Consider the following 16,339-nt stretch of genomic DNA (forward strand, 5'->3'; position numbering starts at 1 on the left):
CCCTACTTTTATATACCCCGGTGGCACGATTGTCATCTGCATACAATTGGCTTGAAGCCGAAAATTTTCGTTCTTTGGTTGTAGTTCGCTGTCAAATGCTGTGTTTAAGCAGTGTTCACGCGTTCATATTTTTCTTCATGCGGTTGCACCAACATAAGGAAACGATTTCGATGGAATGTAATCAAACTATAATAAACCACAATTTCTTTTTCTTATTCAAAAAGAGATCAAATTACTTGTTTTATAGAGAATACTAGACTAGAGTTATATTTATATTGGGTTTGAAGAAATTAACTTTTGACACTAGTGTGGTTTGATTGTATGGTATGAACGTAGCTTAACATATTGTTCACAAAAACGCAACCAAAACGAAATGCGTCGGTTTCAGGAACCAGTTTCCATGCGGACTCGCCTGAGGACGCCATGCTCGCAAAAAAGGATGTTGCCCATGATTTGGTCGGGAAATTTGAGAGCTTGATATTTTGTTAACGTGATGTCTTGGCCATTACTCAACTGTCAATTAATGAACTGTGATAAATCGGATACAATATCTTTGCTTCGGCTTCGTAAGCAATCTGCAAAATGCTGTTGTATGGCAACACCACTGCTTTTCTATGAAAAATGCCATTTTTATTTCGAAAAATGTGCAAAACAAAAGAAAATACCTAAGTTTTACATCTTTTCAGATTCCGATACTCAATGCTACGTAATGATTGTGATCATGCAAATATATCGCATTATCTGAGCCAATTACACAGGAAACGCACTGTAATCGTTAACAATGCAGCGTAGTCGGGAAATCTTGGAGCCATTCAATAATTAATCGGCAGTCAGTTTTACGATGACACAATGTTCAGAGATAATCTATATGATATTTTATGAGGGCGTTATCTAATCAATATTGTTGGAAGTCACTAGAATAATAGGGTGTTGCGATTTAAAATTGGTTAATTTTAACTTCTAACGCATCTTTCTATCGGGCACTAGAATCACGACTCACATGTACTGTTTTATTTTGACATTTACTCTTCAGTTGTGACAATGGCGCTGAAGAAAAAGCAGTAACGCGTCAAAATTTTGCACGCATATCGCGAAATCCGATCTACTCGCAAGCCATGTTGGGGAAATTGTTGAATGTGGCTGAACCAACTGTCATCAATGCTAGAAAAATGCAAATAAGACAATTTATTCACGTTTTGTTACTGAAATTTTATTTGCATTTCTCCATAAACAAATGTTTTTTCGTAAGAGAACAGTTCAATCGTAACCAATGACAATTCAGAAGTTGTAGAGCATTCCATGCCACATTTTCTTTACAAGTTTACAGGTACTGGATATTTATATGGACTGACTGACAGAGACCCATATTCCTGGAATACCAAAGAGATTTAATCTATTCATTTAAAACATTTGATCAATTAAAAAATTTCTTTTATTCGAATTCTATACAATCTGATTTAGAAAGAAATTATTTGTTTTTAAAAGCATACTGGAATTACCACAAATCGTTACTCCTATGTTGCATACACATTAGGGAACCAATAAAAAGGATATTCTCTAATTTTGTAAAGTGATAGTAACCTAATTATTCAAAAAGAAAAAAAAATTAAGGCGCATACTCACTGATATTTTCCGATCTCGTCGATTTGAGTCAAATAGTACGCGCAAAAAAAAAAACTTTTTTTTTAATTACCAAACAGTAAGTAAGTTTTTTTGTGTTTTTTTATATAATAAACCGATTTCAAAAGTATGGTCAAGATAAATGAAAAAAAAAGTGTTGACAACAACCAATTTCACTGCTAAAATTAATGAAACGATAATTTTATATCAACAAAACTTGAGCTGAGATTATCGGTAATTTATTTGTTGACCCAATTCTATCTTACATTTATGCAAGAAAAAAAACAGTGGATTTTAACTAGAATTTGTTTGATGATAAAAGGAAATTTATTGTTCGAATGATTCTAACCGATTCACAGTGGTTCGAATCAATAAAAACATGGACATAAATCAGTAGCTGCCAAACCGTTCTTTTAATGCATATAGTTGCTTTGAAGAAATTATTTACAAATATATACCGCGTAATTTGATTATATCATTAATTGTTCATGGCCTACTTTGACAAAAAATGTAACCATAATTTTTTTATCTGAAGAGATAGAAATTTTTTTTCTTCTACAAAGTTTTAGGACTAGTAAAAATAATTTACTTTGTCAAATATACCAAAAGTCTAGGTCGCACCGTTTCGGATATACAAAGCGTTTTTATGGCAACCCCCTTAAAATCAGTTTTTTATTCATAAATTGTTTCGTGCTATTTTGTTATGCATACTTTGTTTGGAATAATTGTAGAATTTATAAAATCGCATATTTTTGTTGAAGATAGTGCATAGGTTTGTTCTTTCCTGGCAAAGTTATGCAACATTTTACCTTTTTCTTACCTAGAATAAAACCTTGCACCGAAGCGAAATATGCAACTTTATGCAGCTGATTTTTACAAAATTTGTAGGAAAAGATGTGCCCAATATCATAAAAAAATCTAAATGGAACTCGGTGGAACTTTTTTTTTAGGTCTTTTCAAAGTTAGTTTTAATTACTGAATTATGGCAACCCCCTTAAAACTAGTTTTGTAGTCATAACTTGTTTCGTGTTATTTTTTTATGCATACTTCGTTTGGAATAATAGTAGAAAATATAGAATTTCATAATTTTGTAGAAGCTAATGCATAAGTTTATTCTTTTCTGGAAAATTTATGCATAATTTTACCTTTTTTTTTACCTAGGAAACCTTGTGCCGAAGCGAAATATGCAACTTAATGCAGCAAACTTTAATAATACTTATAGGAGAACATGTACCTTATCCAATTTATTTTCCAATGAGTATATCTTGAGTACTCTTCGTGTGACTCATTTTCACTATGGTCATGCTGAAACCATGAATGATTAAGAAACAGAGGGCGCACAGTGGTCCAAAACTGGAAAAAGACGGTCACAAGTCTGTACAGACTTTCACTGATTTTTAAGAGCTAACATGTCTTCGAAGAAGTTTTACAAAATTATATAACGCTTCTTTTGAAAGTAGCACCTTAATATTTGTTAAGGGGGTAGTACCGATTTCGGAAAAATATAATTTTGTTTTCGACGAAAAATTTTTTTTTCTATCTCATTTCAAAGAAAAAAACATTTCAAGTATTTTTGTTGCAGATATGAATAATGTAAAAAAATATTTTTTGAGATATTCGCTTTATTTTAAAAACAGTTTTTTTGGATTTACCTTCGTAGAATTTATCTCTATTACCTAAGTATCTACTACAAAGTTAGCATTTAAATGAGTAACTTTTCCCAATACTTTTCACAACCTAATCAATCAACTAGGTAGTTAATGTTACCTAATAAATCATTACAATATGTCACTTAGTCGCATTGCATTCGATCAATCAGTATCAGTCACGCTATCGTCCGAGTTTTCCGTATCGCTAATTTCTTGTTCTGTTATAAGTTCTAGCATATCAATTGCTTCCAGTGACAATTTCTTTCCAGTCAGACGCAACTAGGAGTCTAAAAAAACATCTGTCATCGTTTTTTCACGGCTGTTTTTCCTCGTGCCCAAGTTTGGATTTTTTTTATTTGTTTATAATTTTTAACTTTTTTCATTCAATAAACTATAATGGTTATTTTATGGAATCGCTTATTTGAAACCTAAGAAAAAACCGTACATTCATGCCTTGGACGAATTTTTGTATCTTTGTTATATTTTACAAGGCTTTGTGTGAAATACCCCATGGATTATTACCATACATGCTGTGCACGTATGCAAATATATGAAAGATATTTCTATCCTATTTCCGACTACCAGTCTGGACGCGCGTAAACACCCATAAACAAGTTATGCTTGAACACGCAACTAAAGCAAATTGATGCGATTTTTATTTTGTTACTTTTCACAATTGACAATATTAGAATAAATCTAAGTGGAACTAGATGCAATTTTAGGCCTTTTCAAATTTAGTTTTAATTATGGAAAATCCGAAAAATTATCAAAACTTCAACACATATTTAAAAAATGGAAAAATGTTTTCTAGACAAAATATGATAAAGTATTGTTAAAGTACAAACCTTTACGAAAAGATTTCATGTTTAAACGTTTAAATAAATTGAGATATCGCGAAGCAACACGATTTTTAAGACGAGATGTTGATCGGGCGACGCTCACTGCAAAAGTGAGTTACAGAAATAGCAGACGCGTGACGCCCTCTGTTTCTTAACCATTCATGGTTTCAGCATGGCCATAGTGAAAATGAGTCACAGGAAGAGTACTCAAGATATTCTCATTGGAAAATAAATTGAATAAGGTACATGTTCTCCTATAAGTATTATTAAAGTTTGCTGCATTAAGTTGCATATTTCGCTTCGGCACAAGGTTTCCTAGGTAAAAAAGGTAAAATTATGCATAAATTTTTCAGAAAAGAATAAACTTATGCATTAGTTTCTACAAAATTATGATATTTTATATTTTCTACAATTATTCCAAACGAAGTATGCATGAAAAATAACACGAAACAAGTTATGACTAGAAAACTAGTTTTAAGGGGGTTGCCATAATTCAGTAATTAATACTAACTTTGAAAAGACCTAAAAAAAAAGTTCCACCGAGTTCCTCTTAGATTTTTTTTTATGATATTGGGCACATCTTTTCCTACAAATTTTGTAAAAATCAGCTGCATAAAGTTGCATATTTCCCTTCGGTGCAAGGTTTTATCCTAGGTTAAAAAAAGGTAAAATGTTGCATAACTTTGCCAGGAAAGAACAAACCTATGCACTATCTTCAACAAAAATATGCGATTTTATAAATTCTACAATTATTCCAAACAAAGTATGCATAACAAAAATGCTCGAAACAATTTATGAATAAAAAACTGATTTTAAGGGGGTTGCCATAAAAACGCTTTGTATATCCGAAACGGTGCGACCTAGACTTTTGATATATTTGACAAAGTAAATTATTTTTACTAGTTCTAAAACTTTGTAGAAGAAAAAAAATTTCTATCTCTTCAGATAAAAAAGTTATGGTTACATTTTTTGTCAAAGTAGGCCATGAACAATTAATGATATAATCAAATTACGCGGTATATATTTGTAAATAATTTCTTCAAAGCAACTATATGCATTAAAAGAACGGTTTGGCAGCTACTGATTTATGTCCACGTTTTTATTGATTCGAACCACTGTGCGATTGTTCGAAACAAAATTTTAATAATTTTTTAAATGAAACTGTTATGCGTTTTGCTTTCCGATTCAAGAAATGATGACACCCACCAACAAATAGAACGAGTTTGAGCAGCTTTTTTTCTGACCAGCCATATTGAAAAAAAAATTTAACAGAAATTTTTATTTTTTGTGCATGTCAAATGTATACCTCACTCAGAGTTGCCAGGTCATTTTTTAAAATATCTGTACTCGGAACAAAACTTTATCTGTAACCAAATGTCTACAACATATGTACTAAGAAAATGGTGACCGGTGTTCATTCAAGTGCGCAAATCTACTGATCCCACAACATTGTGTCCTTCTAGCCAAAATCGAAAAACAATATTTATCTCTATGGACAATAAATTATCGGAATGTTTGGAGAATATATCTGTATTACGGTATAGAGGTCAAAAATCATGCGAGAGTGCAGTGCTGTTAAATTCGCGCGCTCAAATTCGACTCGCCGCAATTTTCAACATGAACTCAACTCAACGTTTATGATTTGATCATAAAGCCTAAGAGATGAGTATTTGGATAATTAGCTAGCTTGAGTAAGTATTTTTGCTTCATTCTGCATGAGTGGAATTGGATTAAGAAAAATAATTTGATTTCTTATCGAAAAGATTCGCACACATTCTTGTTTGACCAATTTTTGATTGTAGCACCCTTTAGTCGTATCAGTAACGATTAGAAGAGGAAGTTGATAATACAATTCAACTAATGGTGTGTTAGTGTTAGACCTATAATGGTGCAAAATAAAATCCAACAAAAGGTTTATGTCACCGATGTATTCTTTCTTCTTAAACTACTCAGAGTCGGATAATTTTCATGAGCTTTAATCACCGTCCAAATTGTTTTACAAGGTTTTGTTCGTTCCGATTGAATAGTTTTATTCGAAAGAAAGTGAGACTTTTTACGGAGTCCGTTAGAAATAATTTACAATTCACTAGATTTTCCGGAGCTCGTTGTTGATCAGTTACGAAATCTGCAGACTAGATGATGTCACCTCAATTTAGTACTACTAAATCAACCAGTACACAATCGTCCGTCGATTAGATTAGGAAAATCATACGCCATGAATTGTTTTCGATAACAGAATTAAGGACCGTTATCTGACCAGGGTATTTATGTTGAAGATTCGAACAATTTTTTAGTCAGTCTAACTTCATTTTTCGACTCGCAATGATGCTTCTCAAGTTCCTTTATTTGATTAGTTGCTTTGCTGTGGGTCTGACACGATTCACGCACCCCAGAACACGTGGCGATTATAGTTTGCCGGATTTGATTAGTGTGGATGAGGAATTCAGCCGTCTCGAACTTCAAAAAAAGCACAATATTACCGAGCGGAATCCATGGGAAGAACCGTACCGACTGTCGCGAAATGTCATTCCTTTTCACTACTGGGTGCAGATAAGGACCGACGTCCACGAAGGAAGCCGTCCTTTCAGTGGTAAAGTGGACTTATACTTTACAGTTACCGAACCTACCAGTTCGATATACATACATAGCAGAGGACTTAACCTGACAAAATCCGAACTGTATGCGCAGCCTGGAAATGGTAGTGATGAAGTGTTGCTGGAACAGTTGGAACACACCACCGATGATTGGAGAGAGTTTATTTTGTATGATACTCAGGAAGAATTGAAGGTCGACCAAGTCTATATATTGTGTATTGAATACACCGGGTACCTGAGATACGGAACTGATGGGCTGTACATGGCGTCTTACGTCAATGATGGCGGATTACGCCGATACTTCGCGGCGACTCAGTTTCAACCTGTTAGTGCCCGTAGTGCTTTTCCATGTTTCGATGAGCCAGCATTGAAGGTCACGGTAGATCTTAGTGTCATTCACCATCGGTCTTATGATGCGGTTTCGAACATGCCTCGTATTTCCCGTGAGACGTACGACGAGGATGAAGGTCTTCTGGATTATGACATTTCCACTTTCGCTACCACACAGCGGATGTCCATCTACTTGTTGGCTATTCTAGTTTCCGATTTTACCTACCGATCGCACATGACAATACCGGAATACATTACACAATCTGTATACTCACGTCCAAATGCTATCAACGAAACTGAATTCGCCCTGGACGCTGGTGTGCTAACTATCGGAGCAATGGACACGTATACTGGAATTCCATACGGTAGCTATATGCCGAAATTGGGTCAAGTTGCTATTCCTGGGTTTGATGCTGGGGCCATGGAAAATTGGGGTTTGTGTAAATATGGGTAAGTAAAAGTGCGCTATTTATGATGTTAGTACGGTTGTAGAACGAATCTGTATTCCTTTTATCAGGGAACAATATTTATTGTTCAATCCATCGATATCTACGTTCCGGCAGCGGACGTGGATTTCAACGATCATCGCTCACGAATACATCCATCAGTGGTTCGGAAATTTAGTGACTAACGAATGGTGGAGCTATCTTTGGCTGAACGAAGGTTTCGCTACACTGTACGAATACTATGCGGCGCAGTTGGCTTTCCCAGAGCAGGAGTATTTCGAAATGTTTAACTTGGATGTGGTCCAATGGGCTCTGGATGCAGATTCTCGTGATTATACTAGACCGATGAGTTACAGCCGTGGAGCCGGCCAATATGAAATTTCTAGTCTGTTTGATAACGTCGCGTACTCAAAGGCCGGTTCAGTTTTGAATATGTTTCGGAATGTGCTGGGTGACAGTGTCTGGCAGGAAATGATTCATATCTATTTAATCGAAAATGAGTTGAAACCTGTGAATCCTGGAAATCTAATTGATGCGATGGAACTTGCCGTTAACAGTTCATCCATTTTCCCTGGGAACATTTCGATTAGTGATTTTGTTCACAGCTGGACCGATCAGACGGGTTACCCGGTGTTGGAAGTGCGTCGAAACTATGAGTTGGGTGATTTAATTCTATCCCAGGATCGGTTCTTCAACAATAGAATCGTTAACTATGATCCTACCGTCTGGATAGTTCCGTACAACATAGCTGAGCAGACCATGCCCGATTTCGAAAATCTCACTTGGAACTGGTTGACGGAGAAAGCCGCACGCTTTCCAATAACTGCCTCGAATGAAAGTTGGATTATTCTAAACAAACAACAAACTGGTTTCTATCGCGTAAACTATGACATCCGGAATTGGTACCTAATCATCGATGCGCTACAGAGTAATTATACTTCCGTTCATCGATTGAATCGGGCTCAGCTGTTAGATGACGCATTCCAGTTGGCTCGTTCGAATCGTTTAGACCTGGAAGTGGTGCTGGATTTGATGGCCTATCTTCAAAACGAATTGGAATATCATCCATGGACGGCGGCAAGTCCCATCGTAAGCTATTTCTACAATCGTCTACGTGGAGCTGCAAACTACGATAACTACCAAAGATTCGTGGGCAATTTGATCAGTGAAGTTTACTCTACTTTAACGATTGATGACGTGGCCGACGATGAATCACATTTGCATAAATATTTGAAGCAAACTATTTCAACGTGGGCATGCACGATAGGAAACACGGATTGCCTGAACCGGACTCGGAGCCTGCTTCAGGAAACAGCAGAGCGTAATGGTACGATCCATCCGGATATTGCAGCTGTCACACATTGTTTTGGACTAAGGAACTCTACACAACAAGCTTTCACGTATCTGTACGATAAAATGAAAGCGTCGACCGACCAAACCCAAAGGAATATGCTAATCGATGCATTGGGTTGCTCCAATAATCCAGAACATCTGAACGCTTTCCTGATGACATCCATTGGTGGAGATCTTCAAATGAACTACACAATGTCGGAACGAAATAGGGTGCTCTACTCAGTAGCAGCTGCTAGCCGAGATGGAGTGGATGCATTGATAGACTTCCTTATTGAATCGCACGATTATGTCATCGAGTGAGTAGAATAAATGCGTACACTAAACAGCAGTTAGTTCAACTTCATGATTTATTACAGCATTCTTGGTTCAGGAGCTCTCTACAGTGCCGTTTCAACTATTGCAGCTAGAACAAACAATCAAGATGAACTGGATCGGGTAATAATTCGTTTATGTAGAATTGTATATATCATTGCATTTTTGCATCTATTTATTTGCAGCTGGATGACTTAATAGAAGCGCTAGACAATGTGGTTCCTTCTATATTATTAGAAATATTTAGGGAAACAGCTGTACAAAATCTGGCGTGGCATTCGACTCGCGATGGATTCATTGTAAGCTCTTTCCTGGAAAGGTACAGCTGAGCTGTCATAATTGGCTTGATGTAGAGGTAAAACCGATACTACTTAAAATAAATAAATCTCGAAAATTAATAAAAGTAGTAAATCTTCACTTCTATCGAACGGTCTCCTGTTACAGCGCGATTTTTATAATACCATTATTCAGGCCCGTACCCAAAATTTCGTTTAGGTAGGGGCTCTCAGATAAAAAAATAATGTTACTGAAAATTACTTATGAATGGAAAACATCTTCTAAATTTATAGGTCATCTTAGTAGATGGTCATACAAATTTACTCTGGTTATACTTGTTTCGGATTCAGGTTCCGGAGGTAGTGGTCGGAAGTCAAATCACGTGAACGAGGGTGATGCCCAAGTAATTGAAACTTAAACCGTAGATTTTAACCGCGGTAGCGATTCTCACGTTTTTCATGTAAGACCATTTCACAGGGATTTCGGTCTTCAATCGTCAATCATTGATGCACGCTAATACTGGCTTTTTCTGATTTGGGGTAGTCCTCCAAAACTATACTGTGCCAATCCCAGAAAACCGACGTTGTGATTTTTCCGTCCCATTGAGACGCTCTTCGAAGCACTCGTGATGACTTCAGTCTGTTGTCGAGTAATCATTCTGTTCTCTGGCGTATAATACTGAATTCAGCCAAACATGTACTCGAAGTGCGCTTGCGTTCGTATTTATAGCCTTAAATAAGTATGTGTGGAATCTACCGGAAGTATATCTTTATTATCTGCAGAGTCTTACTAAAATAAGGCATGCTCGTGTACTTTCTCTTTCCGGTCGTTCAGTACAATTTTATGTATTATTATGTATTTCCCGGTTTCATCTGGTTTTGACCCTGTTCTACTTCGTAAGACCTGCCGCTTCGTGCTTTATCTGCAGGGGAGTTTCGACCATCACGTAACGCTCCAAACATCTATCTCACGGTGATCTCTAGATCTAGATATCTAGGTGATCAACTTACAAAAGAGTAATGAATTTAATGCCTCGTAACGCTTGTGTCTTTCACAAACGTAACACATGTTACGTCTTGTAACACCTGAAACCTACAAAAAACGTTACGCATATAACGATTCGTAACAACTATAACTTACAAAAGAATAACACATGTAATGATTCGTAACACCAAAAACTTATTTAAAATAATGAATGTAACGCTTCGTAATGTCTATAACTTACAAAATAGTAACCCTTATAACATTTCTTTACGCCTGTAATTCACAAAAGAGTAATGCACGAAACGCCTAAAACTCACAAAACACTAACGAATGTAACGCTTCGCAACACCAAAAACTTATACAGAGTAACACATCTCACGTATTGTAACGCTTGTAACTTACAAAAAGGAACGCTTCCTGATTCCTGATTCCTGAACGCATTTAACTTACAAAAGGTAACGCTTCGTACCGTATATAACTGATAAAAGAAACGCATGTAACGCTTCGTAACACCTATAACTCACATATCAGTAACGCAGGAAAGGCTCCGTAACGCCAAGAACCTATAAAAAATAATGCATGTAACGCTTGATACTTACAAATGAGTAACGCTTGTAACGTGTCGTAACGTAATAACTCACAGAAAAGTAACGCATGTACCACATTTAACGCTTCATAATGCGGATAACTTGCAGAAAAGTAACGCTTCATAACGTTCTGTAACGCCTATAATTCACTATAAAGTATCGCATGTAACGCTTTGCAACACTATGACCCACATGAAAGTAAAGCGTGTAACACCTATAACTTACAAAAAAGTAACATATGTAACGCTACGTACCCAAGTAACAATTCGAATGCCTTATGGTTTTGATTACAATTTATAGGAGTTTTGTAGTTGATTTTTTAATCACTACCTGTTTTATGACAACTATAATAAGTGTCTCTTTTGACAAGTAATATCATAGTTTTCAAAGCTTCTATAAAACCCTTTACCTAGACTAACAACTGGACTAAAAATAAAACAATTTATACTAGAATGAAACCATGCAAACACTCTTAATATTTCTTTCAAACATTTTCTTAAAAACATTATTGTCAGTTAAATTCTTTCATAAATCTAGTTTTGTGTGTGTGCGTTTTCATTGGATGACAGTTTCACACAGAGAAAATTCGAGGGTTCACAGAAAGAAATTATGAATTTTACAGGTGACATAATTCTACAAACGATACCATTCATACATACTTAACTTCTCAAATGACGCAATATTCCATTCGTACAGAAATTTACTGGTTCCGAGTGTAATTTGCACTCGGCTAGCAAGTGTAACTGTATGAATTTATATGCACGTTTTACCAGCCAAGCAGATATGTGCTTCTGTGGTTCAGTCGACTAGCTGGTGTGCTTTGTGATCTAATGTTTTTCGGTTCAGGTCGCGTTGTTGCTGTCGATCTTTTGATTTTTATTCCACTCATTTTAAAGCCTTGTAATTTTCAAATCACACAATTTTTCATCTTCTTGAATATAAGTTTGTGCAAAATATGACGCTCCATTTATGTGCATCTGATAAGATGTAAAATCACAAGAATTTTTCGAGGTGTGCTAAAGTACATTTATGACACATTTGTTGTGGGCTATTTGATTTATTGATTCTTAGTTGCAGAGTAATTTGCAGTAAAGAAAATTTCATGGCCGCCATTGAGGTTCTTTGCCGTTTCCTTTATTGACATCAAATAAACTTCGAAATGCAAAAACGAGGAAATATAATGGACTTTCATGATTCATTTTCATAACGTATGAACAAGTTTTAACGCCACGAAATAGTTTTATACAAAAATGACGGTGAATCACAGGAAATAATTTTCATAAATCAGTCAGCTAACTGGTGTACTTTGTGATCTAATGCTTTTCGGTTCAAGTCGCTTTGTTGATGTCGCTGATTTTGATTTTTATTCCTTTCGTTTTAAAGCCATGTAATTTTCAAACCACACAATTTTACATGTTCTTGAATATAAATTTGTGTGAAATATGACGCTCCATTTATGTGCCTCTGATAAGATGTAAAATCACAAGATTTTTTCGAGCTGTGTACATTCACGATAACAATAAAAGCCCATGAAACCTCAAACTCGTTAATAAAATCTAATATATTCTTACTGATTGCATTCAAAGTAGACATAACACACACACATAGTCAAGAAAAATATGATCAAAACGACAGTTTATTCATAGCGGAATTCGTTCCATCCGAATATATTTAATGTTGGTCGTAAAGCTGATTTCAACATTTTCTTGAATTTGGAGTTTCAACGCAGGTTTATGCTGATTCTTCACTTTGCTTTATAAACCTTATGAAGAATGGTCCACTTGGCAGGAACATGCTCTCATAAAGGTTTTCAGTAGGCTTTCGTGGAGTTAAAAGTTTTAATGAAAGATTTATTATGTAGCATTGAAGACATCTACAAGTATTTAATGCAATGCTTCGTAACGCCTATAAATTACAAAAAAGTAACGCATCGTAACGCCTTTAACTTACAAAAAAGTAACGCTTCGCAACGCCTTCAACTTACTGAAAAGTAACGCACATAACGCTGCGAAAAGCCTATGATTCCCAAAAATGTAACGCTTTGTAACGTCTATAACGTACAAAACAGTAACGTTCCGGAATTGCAAAGTGAAGAATGATAAAAATTTTATACCGTCGCTCAAAGTGGTGAAACATTTTAATTTTTATTTTTTATTTTATATTTTATTTTATTTTAAATAACTATTTATTGGAATATGAGTTAAAATTAAATTATTAAGATTTAAATTGGGTGTTCAGCCACTATTATTATGACTTTTCAGTCCTATTATACATATGATTTGGTTATTACCATGAGGACATCATTTGCTTCCGCAATTTTGAGATTTTTGTGTAGGGAAAATTATAAATCTACTTGTATTGTGTAATGGGGAAAAGGAACTTATATACTAACTTACTAACTAATACAGAGAGCGAATCGATTCAATTGAAGATTGCATCGATTTTTGTCGGAATTTGCTTATAATAGTATGTGACATTACATCTAATGGTTCTATATTTGTGAGTCTGTTTGACTCATTTGTACTAAACCAGGGCGGACGCTTCAAAATCATTTTCAGAATTTTATTCTAAATCCTTTGAAGCGTTTTCTTCCTGGTGGAACAACAACTTGACCAAATTGGTACTGCATAAAGCATGGCAGGTCTGAAAATTTGTTTATAAATTAACAATTTGTTTTTTATACAGAGCTTAGAATTTCTGTTTATAAGAGGATATAAATATTAAATATATTTATTACACTTTGCCTGGATTCCTTCAATGTGATCCTTGAAAGTGAGTTTTTTGTCATACGTTAAACCCAAGTATTTAGTTTGATCAGACCATGTCAATTCCAAGCCATTTAATTTGAGAATGTGATTATAGTTTGGTTTAAGAAAAGAAGCTCTTAGCTTATGAGGAAAGATTATGATTTGCGTTTTTGCTGCATTTGGTTTAATTTTTTATTTTGACAGATAATCACTGAACATATTTAAACTTCTTTGTAGGCGACTGCAGATCACTCTTAGATTTCTACCTGTGGCTAACAGACTTGTGTCGTCACAGAATATCGATTTCTGATAACGGGTAGATTTGGAAGATCAGAAGTGAAAATATTTTACAAGATTGGAGCTACGCTCGAACCCTGCGGAACACCGGCTCGTACGGGTAGCAATTCAGATTTACAATTCTGATAGCTAACCTGAAGAGTACGATCAGTTAAATAATTTTGAATCATTTTGATCAAATAAATAGAAAACTGGAAATCAGACATTTTTGCTATTAAACCTTTGTTCCACACACTGTCGAATGCTTTTTCTATGTCTAGAAGAGCAACTCCAGTGGATAACCCAGAAGATTTATTTGATTTTATCATGTTCGTTACTCTGACAAGTTGATGAGTAGTTGAATGTTCATGACGAAATCCAAACTGCTCTGGTAAAAAAATTGAATTCTCATTTATATGAGTCATCATTCTTAACAAGATAATTTTTTCAAAAAGTTTACTGATAGAAGAAAGTAAGCTCATTGGACGATAACTTGATGTTTCTGCTGGGTTTTTATCAGGTTTGAGGATAGAAATTACTTTAGCGTTTTTCCATCTTTTTGGAAAGTAAGCTAATGAAAGACGCTTGTTGAAATTTTTAACCAGGAGTCTCAAGGCAACATCGGGAAGATTTTTAATAAGAATATTAAAAATTCCATCATTACCAGGAGCTTTCATGTTTTTAAGTTTCCTAATAATTGATTTGTCTCAATAATGTCATCTTGTAATAACACTTGAGTTGAAATATGATCATATGATCTTCATTTCAATAGGACTTCATTTTCAATAGGACTCACAACGTTCAAATTAAAATTGTGGACACTCTCGAACTGCTGAGCAAGTTTTAGAGCTTTTTCGCCATTTGTAAGAAGTATTTGATTTCCTTCCTTGAGAGCAGGAATTGGTTTCTGAAGTTTCTTAAGAACCTTAGAAAGAAGTGGTGAAACATAAAAATTCTAAGCCAGGGTCAAAACTATTTAAGTCGGTAGTTATTGTCAGCAGAAGGTCAAATAAACCGATTCCGACTATTCTGGTTCTAGGTTTCTAATTCCAAAAGTTCCAGAAATAGTGGTCATATACTTCAAATTGGAACTCATATTTTTCCAAAAATAGTAGGACCGATTTTCACGAACGTAGGTTCAAATTATCATAAAAATACTCTAGAATTTCATCCGGATCCAGTTTCCGGTTCCGGAATTACAGGTGGAAAATATTAAAAATTTTATACCGTCGGTCAATGCGACGAAGAAAAAAAACGCGGAAAATGAAATTCTAAACAAATCTCAAAATTTTTCCTATCGATAGTGGATTTCAATAGAAAATCAAACAAAGTGAATCTTACTATCCTGACTCCCTAATCCACAAGCACCAGAAGCGGCGGAACTGTTTCATTTTGCAGGTTGTACAAGTTGATGAACAATCAACCTTTTTTTTTGTTTTTTTAGGAAGCATAGAAAATTATATCGAAAAATACCATATTATTTTATGGGAGAATTCGAGTGATATGAGAAAGGCATCAATACACCTTAGGGCGATTAAAACAGGGTTCTTAAAAGTAGAATACTTACGGTATAATACCTAATTAGAAACAAATAATAGACGTGGGTTGGTTGTTTCGTCACAACGAACCAAAATAATATTTTTTTTAAAGATTTGAGGCATTCCAGCAAATTGTTATTTTTTTTAAAAAAAAGCACAGGGCGCTTATAGAAATCCACGAAAATAATAGATGGCATGTTTTTGACAGCCCCGACCGGGTAGGATTCCTAGTGTCAGTAAGATCGTAGTACTGGACATGCAAGGGTTCTGAACGCTCTGTTGAAACAGAAAGGTAAAATTCTACAAAAGAAATGTAATGCGAACACATTACTTTTGGCATGTTTTTGATAGTGACTGTGCGTTCAATGTGAAATACGAGATCTGACATGGCTGCCTGAAATCTATCGATGGCGCCATCTTTGGTAAATCTGGAAAACTTACCTTTGGACTAAAAAAATGAGCAAACAATGTACTGACAAAAAAACTAGGAGCCTACTCAACTGTTTGTATTTAATATTCATTATTTTTGTGGTCCATGCAAATATCTATGTTTGTCATTGGAGTTCACTGAGACATCATACACCATTTGTTAGAATTCATTCAATCTCAATACAGTGAACAATAACGCATTTTATTCTGTACGGTTAAAAACAAACACAGAGGCCTGACAACACAATGGGTGTAGCCGACATTGAAGGCTCCGCCCTCTAGGGGCCCATTATTTGGCGTTGTACGTAGGATGGGTTAATTACACAATTAAAATAATCCAATTAGCAACGAAGTAAGTA

General features: G+C 35.1%; 1 protein-coding gene across 1 annotated transcript; it reads left to right on the plus strand.

Annotated features, from left to right (window-relative positions):
- The first annotated feature begins 6,417 nt into the window (after window positions 1–6,417).
- LOC131440121 (aminopeptidase N-like) lies at window positions 6,418–9,526 on the plus strand. Its single transcript, XM_058611175.1, has 4 exons — window positions 6,418–7,482; window positions 7,550–9,127; window positions 9,188–9,266; window positions 9,329–9,526. Exons 1-4 carry the CDS (start codon window positions 6,431–6,433, stop codon window positions 9,470–9,472), a joined length of 2,853 nt encoding a protein of 950 aa, XP_058467158.1. The 5' UTR covers window positions 6,418–6,430; the 3' UTR covers window positions 9,473–9,526.
- Window positions 9,527–16,339: the final 6,813 nt, after the last annotated feature.

Source organism: Malaya genurostris, chromosome 1 (assembly GCF_030247185.1).
Source record: "Malaya genurostris strain Urasoe2022 chromosome 1, Malgen_1.1, whole genome shotgun sequence".
Taxonomy (NCBI): Eukaryota; Metazoa; Arthropoda; class Insecta; order Diptera; family Culicidae; genus Malaya; species Malaya genurostris.